Source organism: Bemisia tabaci, chromosome 3 (genome assembly GCF_918797505.1).
Source record: "Bemisia tabaci chromosome 3, PGI_BMITA_v3".
In the NCBI taxonomy this organism is placed as follows: domain Eukaryota; kingdom Metazoa; phylum Arthropoda; class Insecta; order Hemiptera; family Aleyrodidae; genus Bemisia; species Bemisia tabaci.
In genome coordinates, this window is record NC_092795.1 from 14,989,985 (window position 1) to 15,008,607 (window position 18,623).

Sequence of the window (18,623 nt, forward strand, 5' to 3'; positions counted from 1 at the left end):
AGCCCCTCCTACCACCCCTCCACCGCGCGATTCTGAACAGAGATCTGCATTCTGCCAATTGGCAGCCACCGGCGGCGGGTAAACACAATGTATCCCCGCTTCCGTCAATGCGCGGCTCCCGCGACGGGCAAGAGGAGGAACGGAGGATCGAAGCCGAATTTTATGAGTCCGTTTTGACGGCGCGTGTTGCTGCTGAGTGTCGGACGTTTCCGGATACATCATCAATCAGTGTATCGCTCCCTGTTTACCGATCCGTGACGTCATCGGAGCCCGCTGCGCGTCACGGACGCGTCACGCCGCCGCGTCAAGTTTCCTCCGCGGAAAAAAAAAGGTCGAGGGTCATCCCTGAAGTTTTTGTCGTACCCCAATTTTTTTTATTTTATGGACTTTTCCAGTTAATTGTGGTGGGACCGCAACTCAAGTAGGGGTAGTACCGCAACATTCGGGTTAATAATCTAATTTATTAGGATACTACAACAATTAATTAAAAATGTCCACGTCATCCAACAGCCCCGTGTTCTTTTTAAAAACGGGACGGTTTAAAAATTCAAAAAAAAAAAAAAAAAAAATTGAAAACATTGGTTTCCCTAAAAGCAGTGTTTCAATTTCAGTCTCACATGTTTTTTCAATGCATAATGCGCCAACATATCCATCTGAATACCCACGGCAACTTTAGCTAACTTTAGTATAACCCATCAGAATCAGTGACAGTTCTCGCTAATTTGCGGCCCTCTTTTCTCTTTAATTCAAATCCATTGTACAAAAATCGATTCTATGTAAAGTAGCTTACCAATTTGCAGATAGTATCATATGAATTTAAATAAGTGACACTCAATTTTGCGAAGTTGGTAGCATCTTTACCAATCAAAACCTAGCGAATTTCACATATTCATCTACCTGTCAGCGTTTTGCACATTTAGGTGAAGTTTTTCGATAAAGGATAATATTTCCTCAAGCCTCCGACGTACTTTGCACTGACAAACGTCTTTTTCAAACCTCCATCAAACTTCTCAAGGCCGATCAATTTATACATAATTAAGCATCACAATTCCACTAATTCCAATTAAATTTGATCAATCTTGTGAATTTTGATCAAAATTGTTTAGGAAAGCCATCGTTGCTAATTCATGTGACTAAAAATACCTATGTGAATAAAAATTCACGAGGGGTGCAAAATTAACACTGATCTAATGTTTGATGCATGATATTACGGTGGTAACAGTCCACAAGAACTTGGAAAACCAGGGAATATTCCCATGCAGAAGACACAAGGTTCACCTCAAAAACATTCGCGTGACATCTTTTTCTTATTTTAAGTCGGAGCATTTCGATGTCGGACTGTGAGTTCCGCAGGCTCCCGTCAATTTTCGTTTGAAAAATTAAAAGTTTTCAAACGAATTTTTAGACTTCCCCGAAAAATGTCGCACGAGACATATCGAGACACGTGCACGAACTTGATAACTTGTTTTTCAAGCAGCGCTGTCATTTCGAAGGAAAATCTTCCGATGTACTACCATGCTAAGAGAAAAACGCCGTATGAACATTCGACAGTTGCCACATTTCCTCGGATAAAATAAATCTTTTTGAAGAAAATTATGCATACTTTATCTTGTAATCTTGAGATATTTTAGATTAAATTGCAAACAAAATTGTCTGAAAATTTTGAAAAACAAATATTCATAATTAATTTTGTACATTTGTTTTTATTGAAGGAAATAAGGCAACGTCTGAGGTTTCATACGGCGTGCTTCGTAAGCACGGCAGTGTACTCCTGTATTCCGGAGAAAAAAGTTTAATTTTGATGCAGCTGGCAACGGGGTTGACGCGAGAGCAAGGTCCCCGGTGTTCGGGTGGTGCGTTGTGACTTGTTTTCGGAGCTTTCGTTCGAGACAAACACTTTTTTCCCGAGCCGGGAGGAAAACGAGGAGATTGATCGGAAAACGCTTTCGATGAAAGATCTAGGAGGAATTCGCGCTGAAAACAAAAACAAACTCTCCGTGTCAATAATAATCCTCGCGGTCCTCGCCAATTCGGAGTTGGAGCTCCAATGGACGTAGCCTCAACCGCGAAGGAGTTTACACGTGCCCGGATGCTTGTGAAATTAAAATCCAATTGCGTCTAACGAAAATTGACTCAACTTTTGGTCGTATTCTAAACTTTTTCCCCATAGCTTTGGAGGGTGGATTTGATTGACATGAATCGAACGACGTGAACCGATCGACACCGATCCGACCGGCAAATTATTAAATAACCGATGTCAATTTCATCGACACAAAACGATCGAAAGATTCAAACGTGAATCGATCGACGTGATTCGATCGACACCGATTTGATCTACCAAATTCGATAGATTCACGACTTCGTCGATCGATTCACGGGTTTACTTGTCGAGTGACTCACGATTCTTTCGATCGATTCACGGGTTTGTTGAACGATTCACGGGTTTGTCGGACGATTCACCGGATCGTCAAACGATTCACCGGATCGTCAAACGATTCACCGATTCGTCAAACGATTCACCGATTCGTCAAACGATTCACCGATTTTTCAATCAAAACACGGAGTTGTCGATCGATTCACGCGGGTTGTCGGTCGAATCGGCGTCGATCGGTTGAAGTTTTTATTTTTCGATCGAATTGGTGTCGATCGGTCCACGTCAAATCGATTCACATTTGTATTTTTTGACCAATTCTTGTCGATCGAATCCATACCCGTGGTACCCTGGAAAAAGAACACATTGGACCTTGAGTCCAGACTCTTGAAAACATCGACAAGAAAAAGTACTCTTGATTCAATCAGAATCTAGCTTAAATCAAGAACCAAGCCTCTTAATTTAAGCGGATTTCGTTTTGATTCAAGCAAAAATCCAAGTGAATCAAGAGTATATTTTCTTGTCAATGTTTTCATGAGTCTGGACTCTAGATCCAATGTGTTTTTTTCCAGTGTATAACCTTTGTAGCTTTTGCCTTTCAACGATGTTGTCGGTTTTGGAAAGCCGCATTAAACGTTAGGTTTTCGACAGCCTTTCGAATTTTCCCCGTTTTAGTCGGCTGCTTAAACGTGGCTCGATCTCGTTACCGGCGAATACGAGCATATGAATATGTAGCGGATGTAAATTGCCGAAGCGAGTGGGTGGGTCCTGGGTCGTCGCATCTGTAGTCGCCGAATATGGTTGGAGGACCGAGGACCGCCAGCACCGGGTGAAGTTTGTTAATGAGACCGCCGCATCGTGAATATGCAGGAGCCTCCCAAGTTCGTATGGATTCCAGTCATTCAGCCAAACTCGTGTTTAGCAGCCGAGCAGATCCAATTAATATAAACGCTATTAGCAATGGCGTTACCCCAGGGATTCTCCGTTATATTGAATTGGATCCATACAATAATAACGACATAACCTCCTCTCATGCTACCTATGAGAATTAATGTATGTTTGTCACTTTTCTCTGACGTAATACTAATAGGTATCTTATGAGCCTGTTGCAAACTTTAGTCGGAACTTAGCCATCGAAAATGGCTTAAAAATCACGATGAGCGCATTGGAAAGACTGAAATACACTCCTAAACCCAAACTTCACGATCTGCGTAAGAAACATTGACGGCGTAAGTCGGCAATCACATACCTCGGTTTGCGACGTCGCAGACTTCCTGTCATACTTTATTTTTTTAATGCCAAACTATTCAACGTCAATTCTCATTCTCTCTTCTCATTAATTGAGATAGTTGATTGAATTTTGCAAAAAAGAACAACGCGCATTCAAATGTTGCTAAGATTGTGCAACCTTTTTCACCTTGCAAATATAAACTGATTACGTAAATGAGTTTTATCTTTACTTTCATAATAAACTATACATTCAAGCCAAAAATTATCTTTGAAAATTCAATTTTTTGCATAATTTCAGTGATTTTATGGTATAAATAACGTTAGTTGCACAATCCTAGCAACATTAGAATTCTCTCAGTTTCTTTTTGCAAAATGCAAGCCAAGTTTGACGCGAATCAGTTGTGTGAGCACTGTAGAAAATCTTGTGCGCCTTAAATTTTGCGTGTATGCATTGCAGGCATCCTTCAAGCACAAATAGTTGTATCCAAGCGCCTTCGAATACTTCACGTTATCCTGCGACCAATCTACCGCTTTGTTTGTCAGTTGAATCAGTGAGTTCGAGAACACACCAAATCGGGTTTTTTTCAATTTTCACTTTTCCACGGTTTAGTAACACTTATGGATAGAAGCATCTGCACGCAAAAGGAAATTTCGAAATTGCAATCGGAAGTGCTCGAAACAGCGACGGGAAAAGGGAAGAATCGAAGTATATCATTGGAAATACCAATTTTTGGCCATTTCAAGGGAAATGGGTGACCATTCGATTTTGCGGTTTTCTTTTTTCGGTTCAGTATACCACGTATCAACAAGTTATATAAATATTCAGGTCGAAAAATATACATTTTTCAGAGCGGACTATGAAAAATCAGTATCTGAAAGTCGGTGAGAACGAAAACACACCAACTCGGAAATTTATAAACGCTTAATTCTCTGTCATCAAACATGGTGTATCGATTTCAACTTGGTGCTTTACAAAGTCTCGAAGTACTTGTCCCTTGGCACCAGAAAGGTTTTTCTTAAACTCACTACTTCGCTCGCTGCGCAGTTTTAGGTGTTTCCTGAACGATTTTTTTTTCGAGTTGGTGTGTTTCCAAACTCACTGATTCGAATTACGTTTCATGCATTGTCCACAATTTGGTGATAGTTTGCAGCAGGCCCATTCTTGAAACTTAGAAATTTTACTAATCTAGCAACCCTGAGTCATCGTAACGAACACTTTCAACCCGAATCATTCAACTTACCATAATTGACTCGAACGCGTGGCCCTCACGATACCTTAAAAATGAGATGTTTCCGCAGTGCGTCATCGTAACGACGGCTCTTATTTTAAGTGGCGTTTCTTTTCCTTGGCTTTTCTCTCAACGCTTCGCGAGTTCCTTCCTAGCCGGTGTCTCCCGAGCCGTCATTTAGGCTCGTTTTCAGCCTCGCGTTCGTGCCAAGTGCGTTACTGTCACCGAACCTCCTTCTCTTGGTTTCAAGTCGTTTGTGACATCTTAAATAGGCGCAACGCACGTCGGGACCGATTAGAATGTATTGGCTTCATCAAAATACCGTCGAAAAAATAGGTTTTGTCGCTGGAAGATTTTTTTCGGAACAGAAAATCGTCGCCCTCGTAAATGTCATTGTGGATTACAGGACCCGCCTAATAATTGTATTGTAGTTATAGTGTTACTTCAGTTGTGGCAAATAATTCAGTCACGACAAAAGTGCATCAGACTTGATGACAATGGCATATTGTTACGGAATCCGATCTATTGCGCCACTAGGCTTACACGCGTTCTCTTCAAAATTTCATGTAGAAAACGATTCCTACAACGGAAAGTTCGAAAAGTAGCTCAGGCTCTTCAAGTTCCACATAGATCAAATTTAACGCAGGGGATCTGTCTGTGGATCTGGGGTTTGACGCTCCCCCGTACCCGAGTTAGCCGGCAAATTGCTAGAGATAGTCGGCTACCCTTCGACCCCGTAGACTGCCACCTCGGTGACTTTCTCGGGTTTCCTCCTCCCGCCTTTTGGCGGGATAGGCATCCCCTGATGTTGCCGCTCCACTGTGCCTGCGTCCTCGGTCGTTAGCCCACATCCTGTCGCGGCGGCAACGCGGCGGCAGATCAAGCGGGATCGTTGACGTGTCTGGTTTCGTGATTCCCGCGCCCCCCAGGATCCCGGAATGCGGACCTTGAGTCCGCGCATCCGGCCCTGGTGGTTGGCGGGGGCTGAAAGCGGGCCGGACCGGAGGAGCAAGTCAAAGTTGACTAGTGCTTCGGATGGGGTTGGCCGGCCGCGTCGCTCGCTACTCGTAGGGAGGGGCGCTGCGAAGTCTGAGTCCCATGGGTGCAGTGGGTAGGACTCGGAGCGCCGGCGTAACACAGGACTCCTTGGAGTCCTGGCCGGGTGCCACCTGGAATCCCCCACACATCCACGGGAGGTAACCTTTCCGCTTCAGAGGCTCCAGTGCTGACGGACCCCTCGGGGTACGGATTCCCATCCTCAGAGCTGCTGGGAGGTTTAAATCCCTCCTGGCGGGGGTTAGGTACTCCGGAGGCAACGGGGTGCTCCTATGAGGGTGGGGTCCGGCTGGACACTGCTGCGGGGGGCCCTCTCGCCTGACGAGGTAATGGCCGTAGGCTGACCGTTGGGTGGGAATTAAACTCGGACAAAAGGGGATGCGTAGTGCGGATGCATCTCAAGGGGAGTGTCGTTAGTGTTTGGCGGGCCTACTGTCATAGGCCAAACCCACATAACCATTCACACTCCCGGACCGAGGTCCCCGGACAGCGATGCCCGGGGACGTTCCACTCGGACCGGGCCGCGATTGGTATCTGGTACCTGGGAGTGGGCCTGGAAAACCCCCCCGGGGCTCGCCGGATCTGGGGGCACTTCGGTTCCCCCTCAATCCAGTGCGGGAGAAAGCAGATTTTCACTTCCGTTTAAACAAAAAAAAAAAAAAAAAAAAAAAAAAAAAAAAAAAAAAAAAAAACATAGATCAAATGAATGACAGATTCTATCTTGTTAGGAGTTAAATTCGAGGCTTCTCGTTGTGTGACTTTTTTACCTCGTAAAATTTTGAAGAGGAAACTTGTTGCGTGATACTTTCATTTCATACCTTGTCTGTTTCCTGTAACTTAGTCTTTCTTCACCAAAGAAACATTATAACTGCGAATAGAAATGTAGGTTGAACCTGGGATCCATCATGAGTATTGTAATATCAACCATACTTTTTTTCTACCTTTAATTTTATCAAATGGCTAAAGTACTTCGTCTATGCTATGTGATGGTCCTCAGGAAAAAGGAACCGAATTACTAACCCCTCGCGCCCTTGCACAGTGAAAGCTCGCTAAGTCGAATTTGTGTAGGAACCAACAAAAAATTCGACTCAAGCTACAATTCGTCTTAACCAATTCTTCACTTAACTTATGAACGCGTCTATAGGGACCGAAAAAAAATTCGACTGAATGAGCATTTCGTCTTAACCGTAGTTCGACTTAGCGAGCTTTTACTGTAATTTGAAAGATCGCAACTGTGTCAAAAGACTTCCAAAATATCTCAACTACCTAAATGTCCGCCAAAAGTTAATAATTACTTTCAAACTCGCCATCAATTTCTCCTAGGAGGGACTGTTCTCAACAAACGTTCATGAGGACGTGTGGAAAGCTTCCGTTTAACCCAAAGATGAGCATTTAAGGTAATTGTACTATGAAGTATTTGCCTATAATACATCGTATGTATGGCTTCTTTTTTGAAAAACTATCTCATCGCTCGTGCAACTAGATAAAAAAATCTGTAAAATTAATAGTTTTATCCTTACTGTTAGAAAAGAATTGCCAGAATTTTTGGTTCTTGATGGTAGACGAACTATGTAAAATTGCTCATCTGAGCTCTCATCCCAGGTTCCAACGTGCCGACCCCTCTCTTAAGAGATAGATATAAAATTAATGAATCCCACCACCGCACCGCCGCGGACGAAATATATCTTGGCTTGAAAAGGAGCCCACTTGTTGCGCCGAGCTTTTCACCCCCCACACCCCCCCCCCCTTCACTCCAGAGTTGCTCCGCTCTTTGTGACCCTCGCCTCCATCCTTTGGCCCCGACGCGACGCCTGGCGTCCATTAAATGCTCTTTACGACGCCTCGAGGCCGCGCGTTCGAGTGTAGCAATTTTCCCTCCGTCCGTCAGTTAATTCCGATGCGTTTTCAAAGGAATCCTCTTCAACCGGAAAAAGCGTAACTGCGTGGGGGTTTCCTCGTGCGGTTGCGTGGTTCTTCCATAGGGAGGCAGTCAACGCTTGAAGGGTAGCCGTGCCAATCCTCGCAGGTCGTTTAAATCCATTATAAGTAATCGATTCTTGGCGAGGCGACTTGTCTCGATAGATATCGATTGTTTTACATGCTTTTTAATGGACGGAAACCGGTGTCGCTGACTTGCGAGAATCGCAATTTGAGTGCAATCATAATAAGAGTATAGCGTAGACAAATAAACTTGCAATGTAGAGAAACAAAAAGAAATGTAGAAAAAAATATAAAAAACATTAACATTAAGAAATACAAAATTAAAGTTTGCGACAAGGCTCTCATCTACTCAACTTTTAGAACGTGAAAAGTCAACAAATCTACAAAATTCCATTGGATTTTCCTCCCTAAAGGCTCCTCACATGTTTTAACTGTAAGAATTTAAAGAATTCTTCTTTCAATATGACCCTAAATTTTGAGATGATACTTAGTTCAAGGGCGAAGCATCGTTATATCTTCATAGATAACGTTGTATGATTCACATTTTCATAGTGAATTTTTTCAACACGAGTGCATAATTATTAGGTAACATTGAAGAATAATTGACCCATCAACATAATAAGCGTACAACGTAGACAAATGAACTTTCAATGTAGAGAAACAAAAAGAAATGTAGAAAAATATAAAATACATTAACATTAAGAGATACAAAATTAAAATTTGCGACAAGGCTCTCAACTACTCAACTTTTAGAAAGTGAAAATTCAACAAATCTACAAAATTGAATTTTGTAGAATTTGAGTGCAATCATCTCTGCAGCACTTCATCGTCGTAATCATAATTATTGTGCCCTTATTATTATCGGAAAGAGCATTAAGTACTGGCATGAAATTTTGAAAAAAAGTTCTTTTTAAGCGGCTACGGGAAGTTGATCAAAATAATTATTCAATTTTTACATTTTAGTAAGAATTTGCATATTAGACTCAAGAAGACTGTTAGGATGATATAAAATTGACAAACTTTACTCGTAACTTCAACGAGAACCTTCTTTTGCTGGCAAAATTGCAAATTACATCAATACATAGATGTAATTCATATTCAGCCACTTAGGGAGTGTGAGATTGATAATACTAAACTACATACGCACAATGGACCACTAGACAAGGTACGAATTTAAGCATTCTGATACATGTTTTCTAGTCAGAATTTCACGTAGAGCACGATTCGCACAACGAAAATTACTTAAGCCAACTCCTAATGAAGATATTAACGTTTTTATTTCACATTGATTACGAGGAATTTGAACTGCCCGCTCACAAGAAACTCAAAGTTCTACGTGAATCAAATCGCGCACTACAACGGTTTCAGCAAGCCTCTCAGTCGATCAATGTTCATGTCCCACCATGTGTCGTTCACACTATAAGCAATTTGCTATAGCTGAGCCAAAGCGTCAAGATTGAGGTTGCCAGATTTGTACATCGTAGAGACTGTCATGACAACGTTTAGCGCGCGATGTGAATCACGTGTAGCATCGAGTTTTCATGAGCGGGTGGTTTGAATTCACGCATCAAGAATCATTAAATATTATCGTAAGGAGTTTATATCGGTAATTTTTGTTGTGTGCATCGTGTTTTACGGGAAATTTTAGTTAAGAAACATGTATCAGAATGCTGAAATTCGTACCTTATCTAGTGGTCCATTTCGAACTAAATGAGCAAGATAGAAAACTGTGGGTGAGAATTGAGTCCGATATCTTGAACGCAATTCCACATACTCAAATTTACCGGCCCATTACAGTTGATAACACACTTTCACTAGGAATTGAATCTCAAATAGAATCGTGGAACACCGTAATATGGCGATTCCGCGACACAACTGGTCCAAAGCGAAGCTTGGCTCGTGATTCTTCCCGCGTCGAAGTCATCGATCAATTAGAGATCATCATGCTGAAGGGATCCATGTAAGAGAACAACGTATAGTTCGTTATGATGACCTAGCAGATACTCGTTTTTTCACACATCCTTTGTAGGTAGATCAATGACGTCCAATAAGTTTTCCGGGCCATTTGGACAGCGAATCGGCGACTCGCTCCATTTCGATAGACATATCCATCGAAGCGCTAGCGAAATGGTAGAGTTTCTCGCACTGCTTGGGCGGGGAGAGGCCAGGCTGTCGGATTGTGTGATGAAAAGTGCATATAATGCATGGATAGCGCTGTAAGGAGCGAGGGAAAAGGGAAAAGACAGATAAACGTGAAAAATCGGGAAATTCTGGAAATTTTCGGAATGCACAGTGAATTCTTTAATTTGAAACGTTCATGCGAGAAAAACATTGCTATATTTTCTGATTATGATAATCTAGAACATAATTATATTTTAAAAAAAGAAATCATTAGATTTCATGAGAATTGCATGAATCATGAGATTGAGTTCATGAGAACTATGACACATATATTTGAGTTTTACTTTCTCTTTTGATCAAGCAGGGAAAACCTGAAAATAGTTCAGGATGTATGTTATGTGCTTAGCCATCAATATCAGTGAAAAAAAAAACTCCGGCCGTGGAAGCCGTACTCACGGGGTATATAGACACACCGTCCGCATTCCGGGCATAGCATCCGGAGCAATCAAAACTACGACTTCAGCACTCGCAACTTTCGGCCTTTGAGCCCGGAACGGTCGGTACTTTTTTTTTTTTTTTTTAGTGATTTTTTATCAAATTACCGACATGTCCGTACTGTTCCTATACAGAGTAATGAGTGCAGCTAGCCATGACTCAACGGTTGGCTAACACAACCTCCTTCCACCTAGAATCACTGCCATTTTTTTTATCATGAAGGCCCGGTGTCGATTCTCCCTTTATGAGGACACCTTATACTTCCTCTGTATTAACCTCGTTTACGGGGAAAAGCGGGGATTTTCCGCACGTTTTGGCGACGAGGCGGGGCGGCTATTTAAAGCGGGGCATCCCGAAAAATGAAGAATTGTTGAAACGAGGCGGGCGCGGGGTCGGCGGGAGTCAATCGTGGAACACGGTTGTTTTATTTATTATTTGTTGACGGTAAAAATAGTCGGGAGTCGCTCTCGGCTCGGCGCTCGTGCAGCCAAATCGAAAGCTCTCGGCCGACTGGGCCGGACCGCTGGGCGACCGGGTCGCTGCACGAAGAAGGGGCTCTCCGACTCCGACGCCGACTTCGCCAGAGTCTTGTCTTTTCCGTCCGATTTTCGGGCGCCGCCCGCGTCTAGTCGTCCTACTGCACCCCGTGCATTTCCATCGCCGAATCTTGCCGCGTTTCGCGAGGTAGTTTTCCGGCTGTGTGTCGCGCGAGGTGCGTTCGATACCCTACCGACGAGGGTCCTACCCGTCTTGATACCTGTGAGCTTCCTCCCCCTCAAATCCTAACCTCGAAAGCCAATTTTCATAAGCTTTGTTAGTAAAACCTATAGTTGTGTCAAATTTTGCAGAATTTGATCTTTTTTTTTTCTTTTAAATATGATATAAGCGTCGTGCGAGGTGTGTGCTGTGATCCTTCCGGCGAGGGTTCTACCCATCTTGATACCTGTGAGCTTCCTCCCCCTGAAATCCTAACCTCGAAAGCTAATTTTCATGAGCTTTCATGGTAAACCTCGTAGTTTTGTCAAATTTAGCAGAATTTGATCAAAATTTAATTTTTTTTTTTTTTTTTTTTTTTTTTTTTTTTTTAAATATAAGCGTCGTGCGAGGTGTGTGCTATGATCCTTCCGACGAGGATTCTACCCGTCTTGATACCTGTGAGCTTCCTCCCCCAAAATTCTAACCTCGCGAAAGCCAATTTTCATGAGCTTTGATAGTAAACTTCGTAGTTGTGTCAAATTTTGCAGAATTTGATCAAAATTTACTTCTTTTTTTTTTAAAAAAAAAAATATTAGCGTCGTGCGAGTTGTGTGCTGTGATCCCTCCGGCGAAAAGTTCTACCTGTCTCGATACCTGTGACGTCCCTCCTTCTCAAAACTAACCTCGAAAGCCAATTTTCTCAAGCTTTGATATAAATCTTGTAATTGCGTCAAATTTTGCAGAATTTGATCAAAATTTACTCAAATTTATTCCTCAAGGGCTGAGCATTGCTCTAAGTGCGTGTTAATTATGCGTAGGAGCTCGCTTTTTACCCTGAAATTTGAAGGAAAGTTTACGACTATTCCATTTTAAAAGTAATTTTGTCAAGTTCTGCAGACTTTTGTGAAATTTAATCCAACGTATTTTCTGGACCAAGTTTAGTGCAAGGTGCGTGCTGCGGTCCTTCCGACGAAGGGTTCTACCCCTCTTTATACCTGTGAGCCTCCTCCCCCTTGAACCCTAACCTTCAAAGCCAATTTTCATAAGCATTTATAGTAAACCTCGAAGTTGTGTCAAATTTTGCAGAATTCGCTCAAATTTTACTCAAATTTCTTTCTGTGGGGAAAAAGCGTTGATTAAAGTGTGTGTTCTTTACTATTCCACAGAAAAAGGTGTTTGGGTTATCTCCTAAAATGTTAGTACTACCCCAACTTGTTGGTCAAGTTGATATAGACATTTCCAATTTATTGTGATAGTACCGCAACTGAAGTTGGGATAGTACCGCAACATTTGGGCTAGTAACCTTGTTTATTGGGGTACTACCACAATACATTCTAGATTTCTGTATCATACATCAACCTTTTGCTCTTTTTTTACGTGCCGTGAAGGATTTCTACCCCCATAATTTAGTTAGAGCTAGTTCTCTATCCTGGAATTCGAATTCAATTTTATCAAAATTCTTACTTTTGAAGTCATTTTGTTAAGCTCCGCAGAATTTTGTCGAATTTAATACAACATATCCTCTGAACCAAGTTCAGTGCGAGGTACGTGCTACAGTCCTTTCGTTAAGGAGTCATTCTACTCCTCTCAAGCCTACGAATTTCTTCCCCTCGACCCTCAATATTTAAAAAGCAGCTTTGAAAGCTTTGAAAATACACCTTTTAGTACGCTAGCCGCCCAAAATTCGGCAGACTTCCATCCAATCATACTGAATGTGTTTTTGAGGGGCTGAACGTTGCGCGAAGTGTTCGGTGTAATCCCTCGGGAGAGGTTCTGAATGTCCCTCAAGTCTTGAAAGAAAATTTCTTAAAGCTTTGAAAGTACATTTACCAAGTCTGACGTTAATTTTGTCAAATTGTGAAAAACGAGATCAAAATTTACTGCAATTGTAAGGAGTACGAGTCTGTGACCCTTTGGCGAGGGATTTGGCAGCTCGCTAGCCCATGAGCTTCTTTCATCCTAGTTTCCCAGAAGTTGAAAGTCCATTTATGTAAACTTCGGAGGCATGCCTCGTCTGACACGTGAATTATATAAAATTATGCAAGATTTGATCCAAATTTCTTGTGATTCCGCGGAGTGTAGATATGACCTCTCGGGGTGATTGCATTGGACCGACTTCAAATCTTTCAGCATTCATAAAAAAAAGTTGAAAAAGTGTTTGAAAAAGTTAAAAAAGTGTTTCCTGAAAAAGTTGAATAGGAATTTCAAATATCCTCGAAAAGATTTGGTTTACTGTCATCGCGGCATGTTTTGCAAAATTTAGGCAAACCTTGCCAAAATATGGCCTCGTGGTGGATATACTTGGTTGTAATTATATGGTTGAAACTGTCCGTCTTCCGCAAATAGTTAAGAACGTAACCTTTACATCAGCGATATTTATTCGAAATATTCACGTTTGTCTACTTTTGCGCATTATCACCTTAGTTTTACGAGCTGTGAGCAGAAATTGTTGGTTCAGCCATAAACAAGCGTCTTTTCACTCACTAAAATTTGGACCGATATAATTTTCCCTCAGGGTGGCTACTAGTCTGGAATTTCCGGAATTGTAAATGAATTTTCAAGGGCGGTTTCGGAAGTAGTGAACAAGTGCGGATTTTACGCAAGGAGGCCCGGCATTTTTTTCTTCATAACACGCGTACTTTTCAAAAAAGCCTGGAAAGTATGCAATCCCGTGGGCGTTGATTCTCAGAGTAGTATTTGCCTGCAAGATCGGGATTGTGCGGTCAATTAATCCCCACGCCACCAATGAAATTTTGTGGCTACGTCATTTTTATCACAATTCGAGCGAGAATTTCACATTTCAAAATTATTTGTATTTCATTAAATGGAGGTACTGAAGAAGCACAGAATTCTTCTGTCGAGGAGATACTGAATCTCTTGGGAGTGTACTGAGAAAGCACTGTTTTTTGGCCAGCCTGTTGTAGTAGACACCCTGGTCCCTGTCGCACAATCCAGTATACCAAAAATGAGCGAAAAAGTAATTAAAAATCCGAAATTATTTGTCCTTTGCGTGGGCTGACGATTCAACCCGAAATCCTCGAGAAGTCCCCCGGGTCGCCAGAGCTCCAAATGAAAGTCAAATACCCAAGTTGGGAAGTTGGGAGCTATTCAAATAAGGGTATGTTCAGTGTTCAGGTGGAAGTGGGAGCGAAATTAGCCTGTATTCGTTTCGACGGAGCGATCAATCCGTGCGCGTGGAATCTGGTGAAAAAGTTAGCTGTCCAACCGCTGTCGGTCAAACTCCCGTGGATTGGACTGTTTCCGTACGGTTAATTCAGTTCACTATTTATATAAACCCGCTCACTCTCGTCATGTTTACTCATGGCCCCTTCGCCCCCTGCCACCCCGCCTCGGCCCCCGTCCCAAATCAACCCCTCCCTCCCCTTTCATCGCGCAGTCCCTGTTCAGTTTCATCTCAATAACGTTCATCAATCTTGCTTAACCTAAATGAGATGCCCCGTAGCAACACGCTCCAGGTCGAGTGCCCTCCTGTTCCCCCTGACAAATTCGAACAGGTTTTTTGCCTGAATTTCGTGGGTTCCTCCCTTAAATTCGTCCTCCGACATGTGTACGGGGTTTCCGTTTTAAGCATCTGTTCCCATGTATAAATTTGCGAGGAAACTAGATGGAGCCACTCTGCCGTGCTACACTGAAAAAAAAATCTCGGTGTATTTACTAAGAAAAGGGTAAAATTACCAAGAATTCAGGGTTCTATATGATCCCAGTTTTTTCTTGGTAAAATTACCATTTATGGAATCGATAATTTTACCGAGAAATCTCGGTAAAATTATCGATTTTCTCGGTGATTTTACTGGACCCCAGTAAAAACACCAATATTTGTTATCGACTGTGGTAGAATTACCGAGATAAAATGGCAAAGTTACCGGGAATTGATTACCAATAAAGGTGGTATTCTTACATGAAAAAAACAGTAAAAATACGGGTTTTTAGGTAAGCTTACCAGTCTGTCTTGGTAAAATTACCAATAATTGGTAAAAAAGTGAGATGGTAAAGGTACCAACGGACCATGGTAAAAACACCGAGAATTTTTTTTCAGTGTAAGGAAGAACGCCGTATGAGCCTTCAAACGTTGCCGAAGTTCCTTCGACAAAAACCGAATTTACGGGGAAAATTGTAAATATTTTCCCCTAAGATTTCCAGACAATTTTTTGTGCAATTCAATCTAAATTATCTGAACATTTCAAGGAAAAATACGCATACATTTTGTCAAAAATACATATTTTATCAATGGAAATTTGGCAACTCTCGAATGTTCATACGGCGTTCTGCCTCAGCACGACAGCACTGGTTATGGCTTAAATCGTCGTTTCCCACACGAAAGAACGTAACTCCATTTCAGGGTTGCAAAATTCACTCTAACAATTCAATTTTTCACAAGAGTGTATCTGTGCAGTTTTTGTTCCAAAATTGTCTTGAGTTTTGCTTGAGATTCGAGGAAAAGTCACTGAAATTTTCAGCTAGAAATATCCAAAATTTTCCTGGTAAAAATGAAGTTTTCCAAGGGGAATTTGGCAACATTGAAATGTAGTTACGTTCTTTCGTGAGGAAAAATATAAAATAAGCTCTCAAGTTCGGGAAAGCTCTTAAAGTTGATGCTATGATTAAGGAGCACTCCTTTACTAAATAATAATTTACCTTTATCTTCGGTCAAACACTCCAAGACGGGATAGGACTGAATACATTAGCGGGGTTGCCACTTTTAATGATGACTTACAGTGTTGGGAAGGTAATTTGTAGCCCATAATAATGGCCAACTTGATAATGTGTTCAGCCTCATCTTTGCATGGTGAGTTTGATTGAGTATAGCGGTGAACTCCCATGAAATTACTCTTCCGTTATGACCTCTTGACTCCGTGAGCCCTTTGGCTTTTGAGCCTTTTTAGACTGGGAAGTTAATTTTAGAAAAGACTGAAAACATCCTTGTGTTTTTCGCATAATTTTGAAATAATTAAGAACTCTTATTTTTAAGGTGTCAAAGGGGCTGATGGACCTGAAAAACGAACAAAAGTTTGAGGAAAAAATTATGATCTAAAAATATTGGGAAAAGAGGGAACCATCTAGGACATCTCATTTTGTACGGGAATTGCGAATGTTTAGATCGATCAATCTGGAGTTAACATGACAAATCGCCCATTTTTGGTGGGTGAAAGTATTTTTGGACGAATAAGTTAGACAATTGTCGAAGAAAGAGGAATTTTCGTGTTTATGTCCGTAGACACCGTTCTTTTGGCATCTTTTTCGAACCCATACTTCATTAAAAATTGAAAATGCTTGTGCAGGAAGACTTCAGCAGGGTTAATGGCACAAATTGACACAACCCTTTCCCCTTTCCCTCCCCCGAGAAATGATATAATCTAGGGAGCTTTTCGAGATTTTCACCCAAAAGAACCAAGAGGAATTTTTGTTAAGAAATTGCTGTGATCTCCAATGAATCTCGATTGAATTTTTCCGGCCGTATAAATCACATAACGTCACCAAGATTGTAATGGAACTAATTTCTTTGGCTTTCTAGTGGGAACCAAAATCCCTATCGTTTCGTGGTAGCTCTTGATCTAAAATAAACCGCGCTGCAAAGGCCTATAACTTACCAGCCACAGGAAGCCCGTAGCACGAGATTGCTCAGGATCAGAGGGGAGAAGATCGAATGAAAACAATTTTCAATGTTTTTCTCGCTTAAAAGTGATTTTTCCGAATTGTGCCGCGTTTCGTCGTCATTGTAAAAACGTTTCGTTTAACTTACCCTACTTTTTAATCCACCCTTTCCTTGTTATTTACAAATAAGCATTTTCATTTACAGTTTCTGGAAGCATCATTATCAGTCGGTTTTTTCATGATAAAAATGTAGAACCTACTTGTAAAAATAAAACATCCATCGTATCAGTCTGCAAATTTCAAACGCCTCGCCAGGAAATTCCTGAAGCCAAGTGCTTCCAAACGCACATGTGACTATCTAAAGTGCGAGAATAGTGCAGTGTGAAGTGCGCTCTTTTACGGTGTGTACAGAACTAAGCCAGCCCATGTACCGATGGCTTGAACTCAGTTTGCCTTCGTGATAAGGACTTTAGCTCAGCCGATGTTTGAGGTTCGGTGCTTGGTGTAAAGAGGCCCAAAATTCAATCGGAGGGGTCCAAGTTCGGTCGAAGGGGGCCCACGTTTAACTCGCGGATCCCAGTTTTATCGAAGGGACCCAAGTTCGATCGGAAGGGTCCAAGTTTTACCGAAGTGGCCGAAGTCAGTCGGAGGGTCCAAGTTTAATCGGAATATTCAAGCGTCATCAGAGGAAACCAAATTTGATCGAGCAGCAAAATTTTAATTGGAGGGACCCAAATCCGATTGGAAGTGTTTGAATCTAGCGGAAGGGCCCCGAGTCGGATCGGCTGAGCTCGTCGGATGGGCCCTCAGGCGTGGTGATGCGCAAGAGCCAGCGGGGGGAAGGAAGTTCGGGTAGTTGGGGCCCCGGGACCCAGATGGCGACGGCGGACGTGGAGCGACCCCGGAAGAAGCTGTCGTTCCGCGAGCCGGAGATCATGGGCTACTACATGCAGATGAAGCAGGGGGTGACGTCGCGACTCCTCCGCAAGTCGAAGAACGCCAAAGGCAAGGGCCCCGCCGCGGGCCCCGCTGGGGAGGCCCAGAAGAACGGGGCCCCCGAGGAGATCCTCGAGGAGAGCCACCCGCTCGCACCCAGTGATGATGATTTGGAATTGGAGGTAAGCACCACGCCGGTTCCTTTACCTGCAAAAGTGAAATTTGAATCAAGGTTAACTGACACACACTGGGAAACAAAACACATTGGATCTAGAGTCCAGACTCTTGAAAACATTGACAAGAAAAAGGACTCTTGATTCAATCAGATTAAAGTTTAAATCAAAATGAAATCCGCTCAAATTAAGAGGCTTGGTTCTTGATTTAAGCTAAATTCTGATTGAATCAAGAGTACTTTTTCTTGTCGATGTTTTCTAGAGTCTGGACTATAGATCCAATGTGTTTTTTCTCCAGTGCACGCTTACTAATTTCCGTGTTACTTTCGGTCACTTTGAGCTAACTTTTCCCCCGTCAGATCAACCAAAAGGACTTGGTGGATCAACCAAATCTTTAGTTTAATCGACCGAAATTGTAAGTTTAGAGTGTCTAGCGTCAGGATTTTCCCGATTCTATCAGGGTTTGAGATCAATTAGGACTTAATCCCGATTTTATCAGGGTTTGAAGAAAAATCGGTCGTAAAATCAGGATTTGAGAAAAGTCGGCCGTCCGATCGGATTTTTTATCGAGCTAATTTTGTGAAGTTACATTCGCACGTTTTTTTCTCCTCAAAAAAGCAGGATTTGGAACAATTTTGAAATTAGGATTAAGTGGTCGAAAATCAGAAAAAGGAAGATCTCCTAAAATGAAAAAAAGAGAGAGAGAGAAAAAAAAAAAAAAACCAAGACACCCTGGAGTTACCTAACTCGAGACATCTAGGG

The 18,623-nt window shown here is 42.1% G+C and overlaps 1 protein-coding gene across 3 annotated transcripts in view; it reads left to right on the forward strand.

Moving 5' to 3' along the window:
* The window catches only part of LOC109033274 (carboxyl-terminal PDZ ligand of neuronal nitric oxide synthase protein), a 297,183-nt gene that overhangs the window by 233,827 nt on the left and 44,733 nt on the right, over positions 1 to 18,623 (forward strand). The window contains exons 1-2 of one of the 3 annotated variants that reach the window (XM_072297895.1): positions 10,882 to 11,256; positions 16,958 to 17,870. The exons of 1 other annotated variant lie outside the window; for it this stretch is intronic. In XM_072297895.1, coding sequence (XP_072153996.1) covers positions 17,571 to 17,870 — 300 coding nt within the window. In that variant the 5' untranslated portion in view covers positions 10,882 to 11,256; positions 16,958 to 17,570. Of the gene's footprint in view, positions 1 to 10,881; positions 11,257 to 16,957; positions 17,871 to 18,623 lie in introns of those variants that run through there. One more of the 3 variants, XM_019045821.2, reaches the window with a different exon arrangement.